Source organism: Felis catus, chromosome B2 (genome assembly GCF_018350175.1).
Source record: "Felis catus isolate Fca126 chromosome B2, F.catus_Fca126_mat1.0, whole genome shotgun sequence".
Taxonomy (NCBI): Eukaryota; Metazoa; Chordata; class Mammalia; order Carnivora; family Felidae; genus Felis; species Felis catus.
Window position 1 is genome coordinate 122732864 of NC_058372.1, and position 14562 is coordinate 122747425.

Below are 14562 nucleotides of genomic sequence, written 5' to 3' on the forward strand. Positions count from 1 at the left end.
GCTAGGAGGTAGCTGTGGAATTGCTGTTTAATTAGGTGTAGTGACATACAGCAAAGATCCATTTCAGAAAACTAACTGCTTGAAGCCTACAGCACAATTGATTTAATAGTTCCTGAAGAACACAGCCCTCTTCTATACCGGATGACCCACATCATTTCCATTTCATGTATTCTCAGGTGTGTGTCTTTCTTAGGTTTCTACAGCAGAATTTTAGTTAACTCAGTTGCTATTGGTTACAGATTATATAATTTTTATGAAAACTCTAAAACACCACGCAAAGCTGACACACCTGAGCTGCTGTAGTACAAGGGCCCCATCTTATTCCTAATACTCACTATATACATGTAAAAATACTTAATACATAAATATTTAAGAATGTACTTGAGAATATTTAATATGCCAAACTCTATGTGTTTGAGAACTAAGAAAACTCTCACATATGTAGACATACTTCATGCATGTTGAACAGCTTTCACTTAGTTCTTGATAATTTTGTAATCCAACTAAAATTATTGGGCGACTTACTTGTTTTATTTTTCACCCTGACCATGACCTTTGGCTAGTATTGATAGCATTTTATTATAAAAACATTAAACTTAAATACTTATATATTTAAATTATGTATTTTGGTTACCAGAAAACACAAAATTCAAATATTCAAAGAATTCTTCATAAAATGTTATATAAAAATGTTAATCTTTGACCGTACTTTAGAGCTCTTGTGTTACAGAAAAACAGGACGATGTTGCACTGCCAATAGTGGATTAAAGCTTAAATATTAACTTTACCTTCTTGGTCTTTCATCACATGTCACATGTTACTTGCTGTTCAGGCAACATTATTTTATTCTGTCTGTGATAAGATACTAAGAATTCATTTGTATCACCCACCAGATTACAATCCAGAAATGGATTATGGCATGATCTTTTTAAATAGAAAAGGTCGTCGTAGGAAACTACTTTCTAATGGAGAATTGATTCCCATATATTAAAAACTTAACCTAAGTTTTGAAATTGGTTTATAGTTCAACTGAAATTTATTTATTTATGTCACCTTGAAGTTCTGATAAGAAAAGTAAATTATACTGTCAAGACAGTATACCAATGCTGGTAATTCAGTACGAAAACTTTAGTTCAGAGATCATTCACCAGACAATAACTCAGTTGAAATGCTCTGAGAAAGGATTGGTGACTTTTAATAGATGTGCATCTCAGACCAAATAAAGTCAATCTTGGAACTTACACACCTTTAGGTTGTACGACAATATGCATTACTACCCTCATGCCCTTCTTGTTGATGAAAGTTTCCCCCCAGCCTTTCATTCTATTTCATGCTAGGACATATCCAGCAGATTTTTATGTTTAAACTTAAGCAACTCTGGCTGGAGAGCATAGGAGATTCACGAGCAACACGCATTTCTCAGAGAATTTTTAATTTCTGTCCTTGAAACACCCTTTATGAACATCTGTGTTTTGTTATGGAAGGATAAGTTAAATTCTACCTAACATACTTTGAGATCTCAGGAGGTTTAGGTGAGTGAATGATAGCTTTTGGAAAATTTAATTGTACTGATTCTTGTTTCAAAGGCTACTTAATCTAAATATCCTCAGGCCCAGAAAAGTGGAAGTTATGGAAAATTAGAGGATCATTTTCTCTGGGAAAATTTCTATTAGATTTTCATATATAGTAATAGTGGCTAACTAATATATTTTAAAAGTTTGTACCATATGATTTAAGAAACAAATCATATACTCAATGATATTTATAAAGAATCAAGAACCACAAACACAATCACCATTTGTTAAACATCTATTTTGTTCCAGACTGTACTAGATGCTTTAAGCACTTGGTCTCATTCAATTTATTCCTCATAGTAAGCCTGCATTGAGGTAATATTCTCCCCACCATTGAGAGAAGGAAGCCAAGCCTCAAAAAAGTTAAGAAATTTGTCTGACATATATAGCTAAATCATGGGTAAAATCATCATCAATTTGGCTTTAAAATCTAGTATCTTAGCCACTATGCCACAGTGTTTTCTAAATTTAAATATATATATATATGTATGCACACACACACGTACACACACACACACACATATATACACACACATATATATGTATTAAAAACTGTACCTTGGCATTAAAAACTGTACCTTGGTCTTCTTACTGTTTTGGTGGGTTTTTCCTCCTCTAATTAATGATACTTTGACAAATACAGAATATATATATAATCATAAAGTGATTAAATTTTTCATTTAAGAAAACAGCTTGCACTGTTTTTTAGTATATCTTCAAGTACCACTGTATAATTTGCTTTATGGATTATAAATCACTTTCTTGGGTATTAACTTACTTGACCATCTTAACTTGATTAAGGCAGGCATGACTGTTGCCCTTTAGAGGAGGGAAAAGAGGCTTAGAAAGGTCAATTGGGATTTGCCTGTGGTCACACAAACAGTGTAAGAGTGTGTGGCTCAAAAACAAACACTCAGATCAGTGGAAAAGAATAGAGAACCCAGAAATGGACCCATAAACGTATGGCCAACTAATCTTTGACAAAGCAGGAAAGAACATCCAAAGGAATAAAGACAGTCTCTTCAGCAAATGGTGCTGGGAAAACTGGTCAGCGACATGCAGAAAAATGAACCTGGACCACTCTCTTACACCATACACAAAAATAAACTCAAAATGGATGAAAGACCTCAATGTAAGACAGGAAGCCATCAAAATCCTCGAGGAGAAAGCAGACAAAAACCTCTTTGGCCTTGGCCACAGCAACTTCTTACTCAACACATCTCCAGAGACAAGGGAAACAAAAGCAAAAATGAACTATTGGGACCTCAGCAAAATAAAAAGCTTCTGCACAGCGAAGGAAACAATCAGCAAAACTAAAAGGCAACCGACAGAATGGGAGAAGGTATTTGCAAATGACTTATCACATAAAGGGTTAGTATCCAAAATCTATAAAGAACTTCTCAAACTCAACACCCAAAAAGCAAATAATCCAGGGAAGAAATGGGCAAAAGACGTGAATAGACACTTCTCCAAAGAAGACATCCAGATGGCCAACCGACACATGAAGAAATGCTCCACATCACTCATCATCAGGGAAATACAAATCAAAACCACAATGAGATACCACCTCACACCTGTCAGAATGGCAAACATTAACAACTCAGGCAACAACAGATGTTGGCGAGGATGTGGAGAAAGAGGAGCTCTTATGCATTGTTGGTGGCAATGCAAGCTGGTGCCCTAGCCACTCTGGAAAACAGTATGAAGGTTCCTCAAAAAACTAAAAATAGAACTACCCTAAGACCCAGCAATTGCACTACTAGATGTATATCCAAGGGATATAGGTATGCTGTTTCGAAGGGGCACATGCACCCTGATGTTTACAGCAGCACTATTGACAATAGGCAAAGTATGGAAAGAACCCAATGTCCATCAACAGATGAATGGATAAAGTAAACGTGGTATATATATGTGTGTGTGTATATATATATATATATATATATATATGTATATATATATATATATATATATATATATATATAATGGAGTATACTTGGCAATCAAAAAAAAATGAAATCTTGCCATTTGCAATTACATGGATGGAACTAGAGGGTATTATGCTAAGCAAACTTAGAGAAAGACAAATATCATATGACTTCACTCATATGAGGAATTTAAGATACAAAACAGATGAACCTAAGGGAAGGGAAGCAAAACTAATATCAAAACAGGGAGGGGGACAAAACAGAAGAGACTCATAAATATGGAGAACAAACTGAGGGTTGCTGAAGGGGTTATGGGAAGGGGGGTGGGCTAAATGGGTAAGGGCATTAAGGAATCTACTCCTGAAATCACTGTTGCACCATATGCTAACTTGGATGTAAATTAAAATAAATAAATAAATAAATAAATAAATAAATAAATAAATAAATAAATAAATAAATAAATAAATAAAAGAGTGAGTGGAAATCTGGTGTTTTGACTCTAAAGTACAACATTTTATCTTCTTCATAGAAGTACAGATTCACTGTAACTTTGAGAATGGCTAGTGTTTTTCGAAAGCCTCATTTAACATGACTTGTAGCTTTTAAAGAATATGCCAACATAAAATTCCTGGTGAAGGAGCTTGAGTTTGCCAGGGTGTGTTGAACAGCACTGAGTGTGTGGAAGGGGCTATCTCTCTGGAGCAGAGCACGGACCTCGCCCGGGGCTTAAGGGAAAGAGCTTATTTCGCCTTTGACCTGGCCTTTTTTTTTTTTTTCAACGTTTTTTATTTATTTTTTTTGGGACAGAGAGAGACAGAGCATGAACGGGGGAGGGGCAGAGAGAGAGGGAGACACAGAATCGGAAACAGGCTCCAGGCTCTGAGCCATCAGCCCAGAGCCCGACGCGGGGCTCGAACCCACGGACCGCGAGATCGTGATGACCTGGCCTTTTATCACAAAATTATTTCACTAGAGTCCGTACTTTAATTATTTTTCACAAAGGAAGTAAACTTTTTGGTTTTCTGTTCTGCTTGGCACACCGTTAATCATCTGTAACAGAAGATGGTAACATTTCGTGCTGACTTTTTCCTTTCTTCCAAAAGTTGGAACAAACTGCTAGTGCTTTTATGAGGCTCTTTATTTTAGCTATAAAACTGCATCCTCGATTTTGTTACCTTGTGTGTTTTATAAAGAGTAGGCGTGGCCCTACTGCAGACTAGGGACTGATGGATTAACTCGATAGATTGATTAGGTTGGCAGGTGCCCTTGCAGTGAACGAAACCGACAAAACTCCCTGCTGCCATCAAGCATACATCGCAGCGTGGGAACACAGTACACATTATTACATCAGACAATGGTAAGTGCGAAGGTGAGGACAGGTCGGATAATTACAGAGAACAGTTTTTGTCTGGTGGGCGGGGGGGGGGGGGTCACTCATAACTCCTACAGTTATTCCATAGCAGCTTGATGTCGACAACAGGTTCTGTTCCCACAGCTGTGTGGGCTTTCATGAATGAGCGGAGCGGATGCCACAGAGTGTACAGAGACATTTTTCCTATTTTCTTACTGAGTAACCTGAGTTTCATTTGACTGACGCAATCTTATTTTATCACACTTGAATAATTCATTATGAAAATCAGTGCTTATTGTGTGTGCGACTATGTCTAATCCTAATACTTCAGTACTATACATAAATATGCTTTCCACACAGAAAGATAGGTCTCCAAAAAATAGTCATTAAGTACAAAATGAATTGGAAAGTGAGTTAATGGAACAGAAAATGAGTTAATACACACATTAATAACACTGATATTTTTTTTTCTGGGGAACTGGGCATTAAGTAAGGCATCTTATTTCTTTCAAGTACATACAATCCTGCATATTAGAGATAATTCTCATTGTGTAATAATGATACCAACACACTTATAGAATATAAATACCTTGTCTGAAGTCACAGAGCTATTAAGTGTCAAAGGTAAAAGGAAAAGTCAGATCTAGCTACAAAGATATATCTAATATGCCACTCTGACTCATTTTATAATCCTAAAATACCAAAAGCAAATCATTTATACACACCACACTCCATCTCCTAATGGTTACTGGATACTGACACTATATATAACCTTTCTTTCCTAGATCAGGTGTGTTTTTATGACAAAATTTACAAATATTACCTATGAAAATGAAGATATATAATATTTTGTAAGGACAAGTAATTTAGTGAGTAAAGCATCTTTATTGTTCTGAAAAATAAAATTTGAAAAAACGTCTACATCAAGAAACTTCTAGAGAAGAAAATAGGGGGATAAAAATAACCCCAATAGGTACTATTAAGATTTCAATGCCTATAGCTTTGTCTGTAAAAGCCCATGTGAGTCACTGTTTACGTGTTGAGGAAATGAAAGCATTCTGGTGAAGAGAAATCCAAAAGGCAAATATAGGCAATGTTTGATTTAAAAAAAAAAACAACAAAACAAAACAACAAAAAAACCAAAGAAACCAAAAGGTAGGCAAGGGAAATAAGATTTTTCTTTTCAAGCAGGAAAAAACAGAACTTTCCAAATATACCCCTCTAAATAGAAAAACAATCATTTCCCCAAATTCTCCTGATCTGATCCAGATACAAATATTAAGAGCATTAAGAAATCATCAGGGGCGCCTGGCTGGCTGGCTCAGTTGGTAGAGTATGTGACTCTTGATCTCAGGGTCATGAATCCGAGCCCCACGTTGGGGGTAGAGATTACTTAAAAACATGTCAAATGTTTAAAAAAAAAAGAGAGAGAGAGAGAGAAATCATCAATAAATTACGTGCTAAAATTTTCTTTGGACGGCAGCACAAGTGTGTGTGCAGCTTGCGATGGCCCAGGTCTGCAGTTTAAGGAGACTCTAGGAAATGTCAGGGCTTTCATTTTGGGTTTTCCCAAAAGAAAAAAAAAAAAGGTAGGAACATGGAAAAGGGAGAATAATGATAGTTTGCCCATAATGTTCACAGAAACTGTCCCATGGCTCCAGGACAACGTAGACAGAAGTATATACCCATCATCTATAGAACATAAAAAACAAAGATCATCCTATTTAATTACAATTCCCACTCCTTCCTCTAAGAACATTAAAATCGGCACGTTTCTTCCCCCCCAAACAAAACGTTTTCTACTGTGTATGGTTGCCTGTTTTAAGTGTTAAAAATCAGTGTAAAGATTGCCTGGCTCCTGAATTTCCTTACTCAGTCCAAGAACTTACAGTCTGGCTTAGGGTCCCCCATCCTAAATTCCTTTCTGGAATAGGCTGCAACATGGCTGCATGTCTCCGTCTTCTTGCTTTGAGCTCCTCAGCCAGGCAAACGCCAAATCATCAGTGAAGGGCCCTTTTAATCATCCTAAGTATTCCGCCTCACACAGCTTGAGGTACACTTGGTGGGGGGGGGGGGGGGGGAGGCACAAGGGCAGTGAGACCCACAGCTCCACAGACGTTGCTTTTACACAGTAACCTTGTTCACTGAACCAAGTAAAAAGTGAGAATGGCTTCTGTTCAAAAGAGCCAGTGAAGCTCAAATGGGTGTGGGCTGGGAGTCGGGGAGGCCCTTCCTGGTTAAGAAATGGTTGCTAAACATCAGTTCAAGCACAAGGATTCAAACTCAGCTGGGGCCCCAAACAGGATGTGCGTTAAGCACATAATTAAAAACTTAATTGCTTTCCCAAACCATCTAAGTGTTATTTATTATTTTCCCAGACTTTTCTGCCTTTTGGTCTCCTGATGTATCGAAAATGACATTTAAAACCCCGAAGATTATGGCTGATTTTGTTCCCATACCAAAGGCATCTGAAAAGGCGCTCACTTAGGGTCAGTCAGGCAGAGAGACCTCTGTTCTTCTCCCTTCCCTGAGAATAGGCATGGAGCTGATGAAAGGCCGCGTGAAATGAAGTTTTGCTTCTCTTCAGAAGTTTCCAATAGACTGACTCGCTTTAGCAAGTTTGGGAAATTTTGAAGGTCTTCACAGAGGAGAGGAACAGTCAATGAATATAAATGCTGAAGTTTTCGAAATTATTTCTAGATAAATTCTGAGGACCTATACTTCTCTTTTTTTTTTAAGAAAAAGCCAGTGATAAATTACACTGCAAACATTGGACTCAAAATGTCTATCACAGTTTTACCTTAGACTTATCTTAAGAATGGCTTTTGTCTAAGGGCAAAGAGGGGAAACTGAGGAAAAAGGGTCAAGTCCTTCCTGGGCCCTTATACGACTTAAACACATGTGCCATGGGGGCCAGAATACTTTGATTAAAATCAATGAACTGAATGAATGTGGGTGAGCAACTGGTCCCATTTGAAGAAGGAAATACAATTTCTAGAAGAAAATACAAGCTTTTAATCCTTCCTGAGTAGCAGGACTTGACCCACTAAAGAAACTGGACACAGAGGATTTCTAAGAGGTTTGAGGGTCAGGCACCCACTGGACTTGGCAATCAACCTGTTTTAATGCCCCGAGAACTAGAAACTACTAAGAGCCAGTGCAATGTCAGTTGTAGTCCCGCTCCACCCCAACATCTCCAAGGCTGCCTAAGTACCACCATTTCCCCCAACCAGATGCTTACATTTCCAAACACAGCCCGTATAGACAACACCTCTAGTGCAAAGTTTCTCAACCCTCGCACTACTGGTATTTTAGACAGGATAATCTTTGATGTCAGTGGCAGGGGAAGGGGAGGAAGCTTTGCAGGACACTACAGGATGGTTAGCAGCATTCTAGGACATACCGTATATGCTAACAGTACCACCACCACCACCACCAGCCACACCCAGAGCGAAGATGATCAAAAAGCTTCTTCAGGGGCACCTGGGTGGCTCAGTCAGCTAAGTGTCCGACTTCGGCTCAGGTCATGATCTGCCGGTTCATGAGTTCAAGTCCCACATCGGGCTCTGTGCTGACAGCTGAGAGCCTGGAGCTTGCTTTGGATTCTGTCTCTCTCTCTCTATCTCTCTCTCTTTCCCCCTCCCCCATTCACACTGTTTCTCTTTCTCTCAAAAAATAAACATTAAAATAAATAAATAAATAAATAAATAAATAAATAAATAAATAAATAAAATGTCTTCAGGCATAGCCAAATGTCCCTGGAAGGGAGGGGAGATGGGGTCAAAATTTCCCCTGGTTAAAAAAAAAAAAAAATCACAGCTCTAGTGGCTCCAAATCAATGGTGACCTTCCCCCTTGCTTCCCCTCCAAGCCCGGCTCCTGCAGGAGGGTGCTGGATAGCAGGCCATCTTCTTCTGCTATGTGTCTGTTTATGTCCCCCATGTCTTCCAACTGATGCACTGGTTTTTTTTGTTTTTCCAGTAGACCTTAATGCTGCAAGGGAGATAGGAGACGGACACAACAGGAAAGGTGGGTCCACGTCTGCTACACTGGGACTGGAAGCCACAGACCATGCCTCACAAACTTCTCTGTGGTCATGTTCGGTAGAATGGCTGGGGTATAAGTAATATTCAAAGACTGCCTGAATTTCTGAAGAAGTGGAAGAATTCTCCAATTCTGCCTAATCGGAGCAACGAAATTCATGAGGAAGTAATAAGCACTAACCAATGGACTGTATTGGCTTTAATTTCAGGAACTTTTGAGGCCTGTTATTAAAATATCAACTTTCCCATAATTCTACACCCATATATTCAGTAGGGCTCCATTAATATTAAGAGTGAGACCCTAAATCACCTGACAGCTGATTTAAACAGAAGACAGGAACTGGGAATTTATCAAACAAAAAGTAATTCCCATTCACAAATTTAAAAAACCTATCATTCCCTCCCTCAGAACCTGTATTCATATTTCAGACTCAAATGTAACTAGCTTGGTGATCTGTTTCCCAGTTGATGGGAGATTAGAAGAACTTCTGAGGGAACAGGAAGTTGTCACGAGAGTCTCCTAACTGGCCTATGGATGGCCTTCCAAGCGTTGAGCCCACAAAACCAGTCGCTGACACAGCTGTGTCACTAACATTTCTATAATGCAAATATGATCGTGTAACTTCTTTGAATGCCTCAGTTTCCCCAGGATAAACTCCAGCCCCCTTGGCACGAAAGACCAGCAGGTCTCCAGGACCTCACAGCTGTCTTTCTCACCACACTCCGGCAGCACAGCCTGCTATGGGTCTACCTGGAAGCCTCCTCTCTGGCCTTACAGACGGCTGTGGTCGGTGGTGTTTCCCTGAACTTGGTTCTCCTCACATGATCAGTGTTGAACACGCTGCCGCCACTCCCTGGAAGAATCTTCTCCCCTCAGCTGGCTACTTTCCCTAAGCCTCTTCTATTTCTACTTTCCATCCAATTTCCTCAGAAATTCTCCACAATGCCCATTCCTGCCATCACATCCATCCTTCCATACTGACCAGCTGTGTGCACAGCTGACATTGTTAGGAAAGAGGAGGGGTAACAGAAGAAAAGCCTGCCTTACGAAGCACAGATTCCTTCCCCCCATGCCACGGTAAATAAAAGCAACCCCTTAAACTCCTGATCTTTTGGGGCGCCTGGGTGCCTCCGTCAGGTATGTGTCCAACTTTGGCTTAGGTCACGATCTCGGGTTCCTGAGTTCGAGCTCCACATCAGGCTCTGTGCTATCAGCTGTCTCCCTCTCTTTCTGCCCCTTTCCCACTTTCACAGCCTCTCTCAGAAATAAACATTAAAAAAAAAAAATTTAAACTCTTGATCTATTATACGTCAGACATTATTCTCAGGGCCTTTACCCATAGGAAGTAGCCAGATGAGGGGAGGAGAAGATTCTTCCAAAGAGTGGCACAGCATACACAACACACAGGAACTGGTCTAATCTCACAGCAACCCTGTTATCATGTCAATTTTATAGGTGAGGACTCCGATTTCTACAAGGGAGTAACTTGTTGAACTAGAAGCCTAATCCCTACACCATGACCTCCTACAGCATCAGCACCCTAAGTAGGTGACTTCTCACTTCCGAGCAGCCAGGAAGCACGAGGCTAGGGTCGCCTGATGACGGGAAAGGGCTGGTACCACGAGGAGAGAAGACAGGCAGGGAAGACAGGAGGTGACATTGTGTGGAGACAGTGTGCCACTCTTCCCTTAGGAACAAGAGTTTGGAACTAAATGGTGGCGCATTCATCCAGAAAAACAGCTGAATGCTAACAAGGGAGGAAAGAGAATAAAGGGTTTTATGGGAGAAGTGGCTCAAGGAGACGTCTGTGCCCCAGCATGTGGAGCAGGGGGCACCGTCAATGACATCTCATCTCAAACTGTAACTGCACGGTAACTACCTTAGAAAGAGGCCCATTTCTTTTTTTTTTTTAATTTTTTTTTTTTAACGTTTATTTATTTTTGGGACAGAGAGAGACAGAGCATGAACGGGGGAGGGGCAGAGAGAGAGGGAGACACAGAATCGGAAACAGGCTCCAGGCTCCGAGCCATCAGCCCAGAGCCTGACGCGGGGCTCGAACTCACGGACCGCGAGATCGTGACCTGGCTGAAGTCGGACGCTTAACCGACTGCGCCACCCAGGCGCCCCGAAAGAGGCCCATTTCTAACCCCACACATCACTGTTCTTATTTTCTCAAAATTAAGGCCTCAGCGTACCCGTTCATTTTTGGTTTCATTTTTAATACATAGCAAAACAGTACCAGTGCAGGATACTGGCCGGTAAATGAAGGCAGAAATGACAGTTTATAATTCAGATTTAAGGGAATGGAAATCAGTTTTAAAATATAATAATTTCCAAAAAGTAATAAATACGTAAATCCTAAAACATTAAAGGGAAATTAATATTTCTTTATTTATATTACATAATAATCCTCAGTATAAAATATGGTAAATATTTCGTAATGGCACAGTTGGTGAATTACCAACTTGATTACAGAACAGTTTGCCATGACTCTGAGGAATCCAGCCTCTTCCCTTTTGTCAACTCCCTCAATTCCTGTTCATTGACTACCTGCGTCCCTCAGAGGCTTCCTAAAATTGCTCTGTAGAAGAGATGATGGTTGGTTCACTAGCTCTTTGCTCCCATCTGCGTCCCCACTATCACCCTTAACGCCTCAGAGCACCTTGCCTTGACAAGGTGAGGACACCCTCATCAAATGTGCTATTTACTCACCCTGCTGCCTCTTTGTTTTTCTTATTTTTCCTCAACTTTGGCTACTAACAGGAAAAACAACAACAACAACAGTTCTTATAAAACAACAGTTCTTATGTTAAGAAGATGTTAAGCTGCATCTGCTTTTTTTTTTTTTAAACAAAGCTTTATTCCACAGAAAACTGTGATCCAGCATTGTTTTGCACTCCTTAGAAAACATCAGAGGGGTGTGTGTGTGTGCATGTAATAACAAGTATATGAATGAATATATAAATGTATAGATGAAAATCTAGTGGTTCTATCAATAGTTTGAAGAACATGGACAGGCTAAGTCCTTAGACCAGAAAGGCATTTAGTATGTAGAGAGTATTCTCATTATTTGTAAGAATTTAAAATCTTTTCCTGAATATCTGCAAATATTTTACATTAAAAAAATCACATATACTAGATTTGATCATCACAATTATCAAAATGGCGCAGTTTAAAAACTCAGGGTGTTTGGTCAAATTTGGTGTTTAATATAAAATGTTTGGACCGTGGCTATTGCTATTTTAGAAGGCAAATAGTAAGAAACAGATTTTGTTTATGGAAAAGTAAAAGCAGAGATTCAATTTATAAAGGAACTTAAGTTTCGCTGAAATTTTTAAAAGCTAAAAACCATCCCGATTTGGTAAGCGTAATTAATTAAAAGACCCAGTTCGTTTAGACTGTCTGCCATACACTGATTTTGATCATGATGGGTCTTACTTGAAGACTTCTGAACTGCTTCAAATCCCATGGCAACTTGCTCCTAACCACAATGTCAGTTGAGGAACATTGCAATATGTCACTTTCTCCAGACACCACCCCCCATCTTACTCTTAATTGTTGATTTTTTCCATTTCCTCTGTGTTCAAAGAGTAGTGAGTGTAGCTTTGGGAGGTAATTTGTTGATTTCAACATTTATAACGCACCTAGCACTCTGTTTCACTTTCCTTCCCAAAAGTTATCTTACTCCACTCTTTTTCCTTTAGACAGTCCCCAGAGGATGCTGGGAAAAGGAAGAAGCTGCTTTTTAGCTTCCACTTTGTAGTGCCCTGGAGAGTGACAGAAGGTGCACAAGCTGGTTATCGGAGCAGGTCAGTCAGTTCTGTAAAAAGTGGATTCCATGCAACAATGTTTTATTTTCCTTTTCTTTTTTTTTTTAACATGAAATTTATTGTCAAATTGGTTTCCATACAACACCCAGTGCTCATCCCAACAGGTGCCCTCCTCAATGCCCATCATCTACTTTCCCTTCCCTCCCACCCCCCATCAACCCTCAGTTTATTCTCAGTTTTTAAGAGTCTCATGGTTTGCCTCCTTCCCTCTCTGTAACTTTTTCCCCCTTCCCCTCCCCCATGGTCTTCTGTTAAGTTTCTCAGGATCCACATAAGAGTGAAAACATATGGTATCTGTCTTTCTCTGTGTGACTTATTTCACTTAGCATAACATTCTCCATTTCCATCCACGTGGCTACAAAAGGCCATATTTCATTCTTTCTCATTGCCATGTAGTATTCCATTGTGTATATAAACCACAATTTCTTTAGCCATTCATCAGTTGATGGACATTTAGGCTCTTTCCATAATTTGACTATTGTTGAAAGTGCTGGTATGAACATTGGGGTACAAGTGCCCCTATGCATCAGCACTCCTGTATCCCTTGGGTAAATTCCTAGCAGTGCTATTGCTGGGTCATAGCGTAGATCGATTTTTAATTTTTTGAGGAACCTCCACACTGTTTTCCAGAGTGGCTGCACCAGTTTACATTCCCACCAACAGTGCAAGAGGGTTCCTGTTTCTCCACACCCTCTCCAGCATCTATAGTCTCCCAAGAATGTGTTCTTGAAAATTGCACAACATGTTTGTCTGTTTCTTAAAATCCACATTTACATAACCCTGGAGTCCTGTATGCTGACCTCAAATTGCAGAAGTAATTTTCCTTTCTGTTCTATGCTTCACAGGAATGGCCAAAACTCTATGTTTTACCAAACTAATAAGAGATAGTTTTATCTTACATTGATACCTTTTCATCATACCAGTAATGAAACCCTCTCAACCTTCTTCCTGTCCCACTACAGACATGTCCCAGGCTATAACCAGCTTTTCTGTGGCACCTGCAAGGAGGCACAGTAGTTTAGGGGTAATTACACGGAAGTCACTTAAATTTTTTATGCTTGTAACAACAGTTCTTACTAAACATTTTGGCAAAGTCAAGTTGCCCAGTCTGGATCACTGGGGCTATAAAGCTGCTAGAAAGGGTCAATTGCTTCTTTCAAGGAAAAGAATTTCTGCTGAGCTATCTCTCCACATGTTTTTTATGACTTCTCAAAGCTTTAAATGTCCACTTCCACATGAGGGATTTGTAACCAAGTATTAGAGGAGCTCTCCATCTTTTGTTGTAAATTTCTGGGAGAGCCTGACAGCTGGGGTCCTGAGTTAGAGCAGAAGATAAAGTTAAAAAACTTGACCTAGTTTCAAAAGGGACATTAACTATTTCTTCAACCCAAAACCAATGTAATATTTTCAGGTATTTGCCTTCAGAACTTGGGCCTGAAACGTCTCAGTAGTTTCAGGGAACTAAAATTGTCTGTGTATGTAAGAAACTCTTGTACAAAACGTCTTACATCTTTCACTTAAAAAAAAACAAGTAAACATCATTTGATGGGGCGCCTGGGTGGCTCAGGTGGTTGAGCGCCTGGGTGGTTCAGGTGGTTGAGTGTCTAACTTTGGCTCAGGTCATGATCTCACGGTTCATGAGTTCAAGCCCTACATCAGGCTCGCTGCTGTCAGAACAGACCCCGCTTTGGATCCTCTGTCCCCCTCTCTCTCTGCCCCTCCCCCACTTGTTTCTCTCTCTCTCTCTCTCTCTCTCTCTCTCTCTCTCTCTGTCTCAAAAATAAAAACATTAGGGGCGCCTGGGTGGCTCAGTCGGTTGGGCGGCTGACTTCGGCTCAG

General features: G+C 39.8%; 1 protein-coding gene and 1 long non-coding RNA gene across 11 annotated transcripts in view; one reads left to right on the plus strand and one right to left on the minus strand.

The window, feature by feature from the left end:
* MAP7 (microtubule associated protein 7) overlaps positions 1–14562 on the minus strand; it is a 178779-nt gene that overhangs the window by 98454 nt on the left and 65763 nt on the right. The window contains exon 1 of one of the 10 annotated variants that reach the window (XM_023254432.2): positions 6740–6985. The exons of the other annotated variants lie outside the window; for them this stretch is intronic. Coding sequence (XP_023110200.1) covers positions 6740–6761 — 22 coding nt within the window. The 5' untranslated portion in view covers positions 6762–6985. Of the gene's footprint in view, positions 1–6739; positions 6986–14562 lie in introns of those variants that run through there. 10 annotated transcript variants of the gene reach the window in all.
* Positions 4424–12703, plus strand: LOC109499913. The gene is made up of 3 exons (XR_002157494.3): positions 4424–4856; positions 8831–8878; positions 12598–12703. It is a non-coding gene; the product is annotated as an uncharacterized LOC109499913 (long non-coding RNA).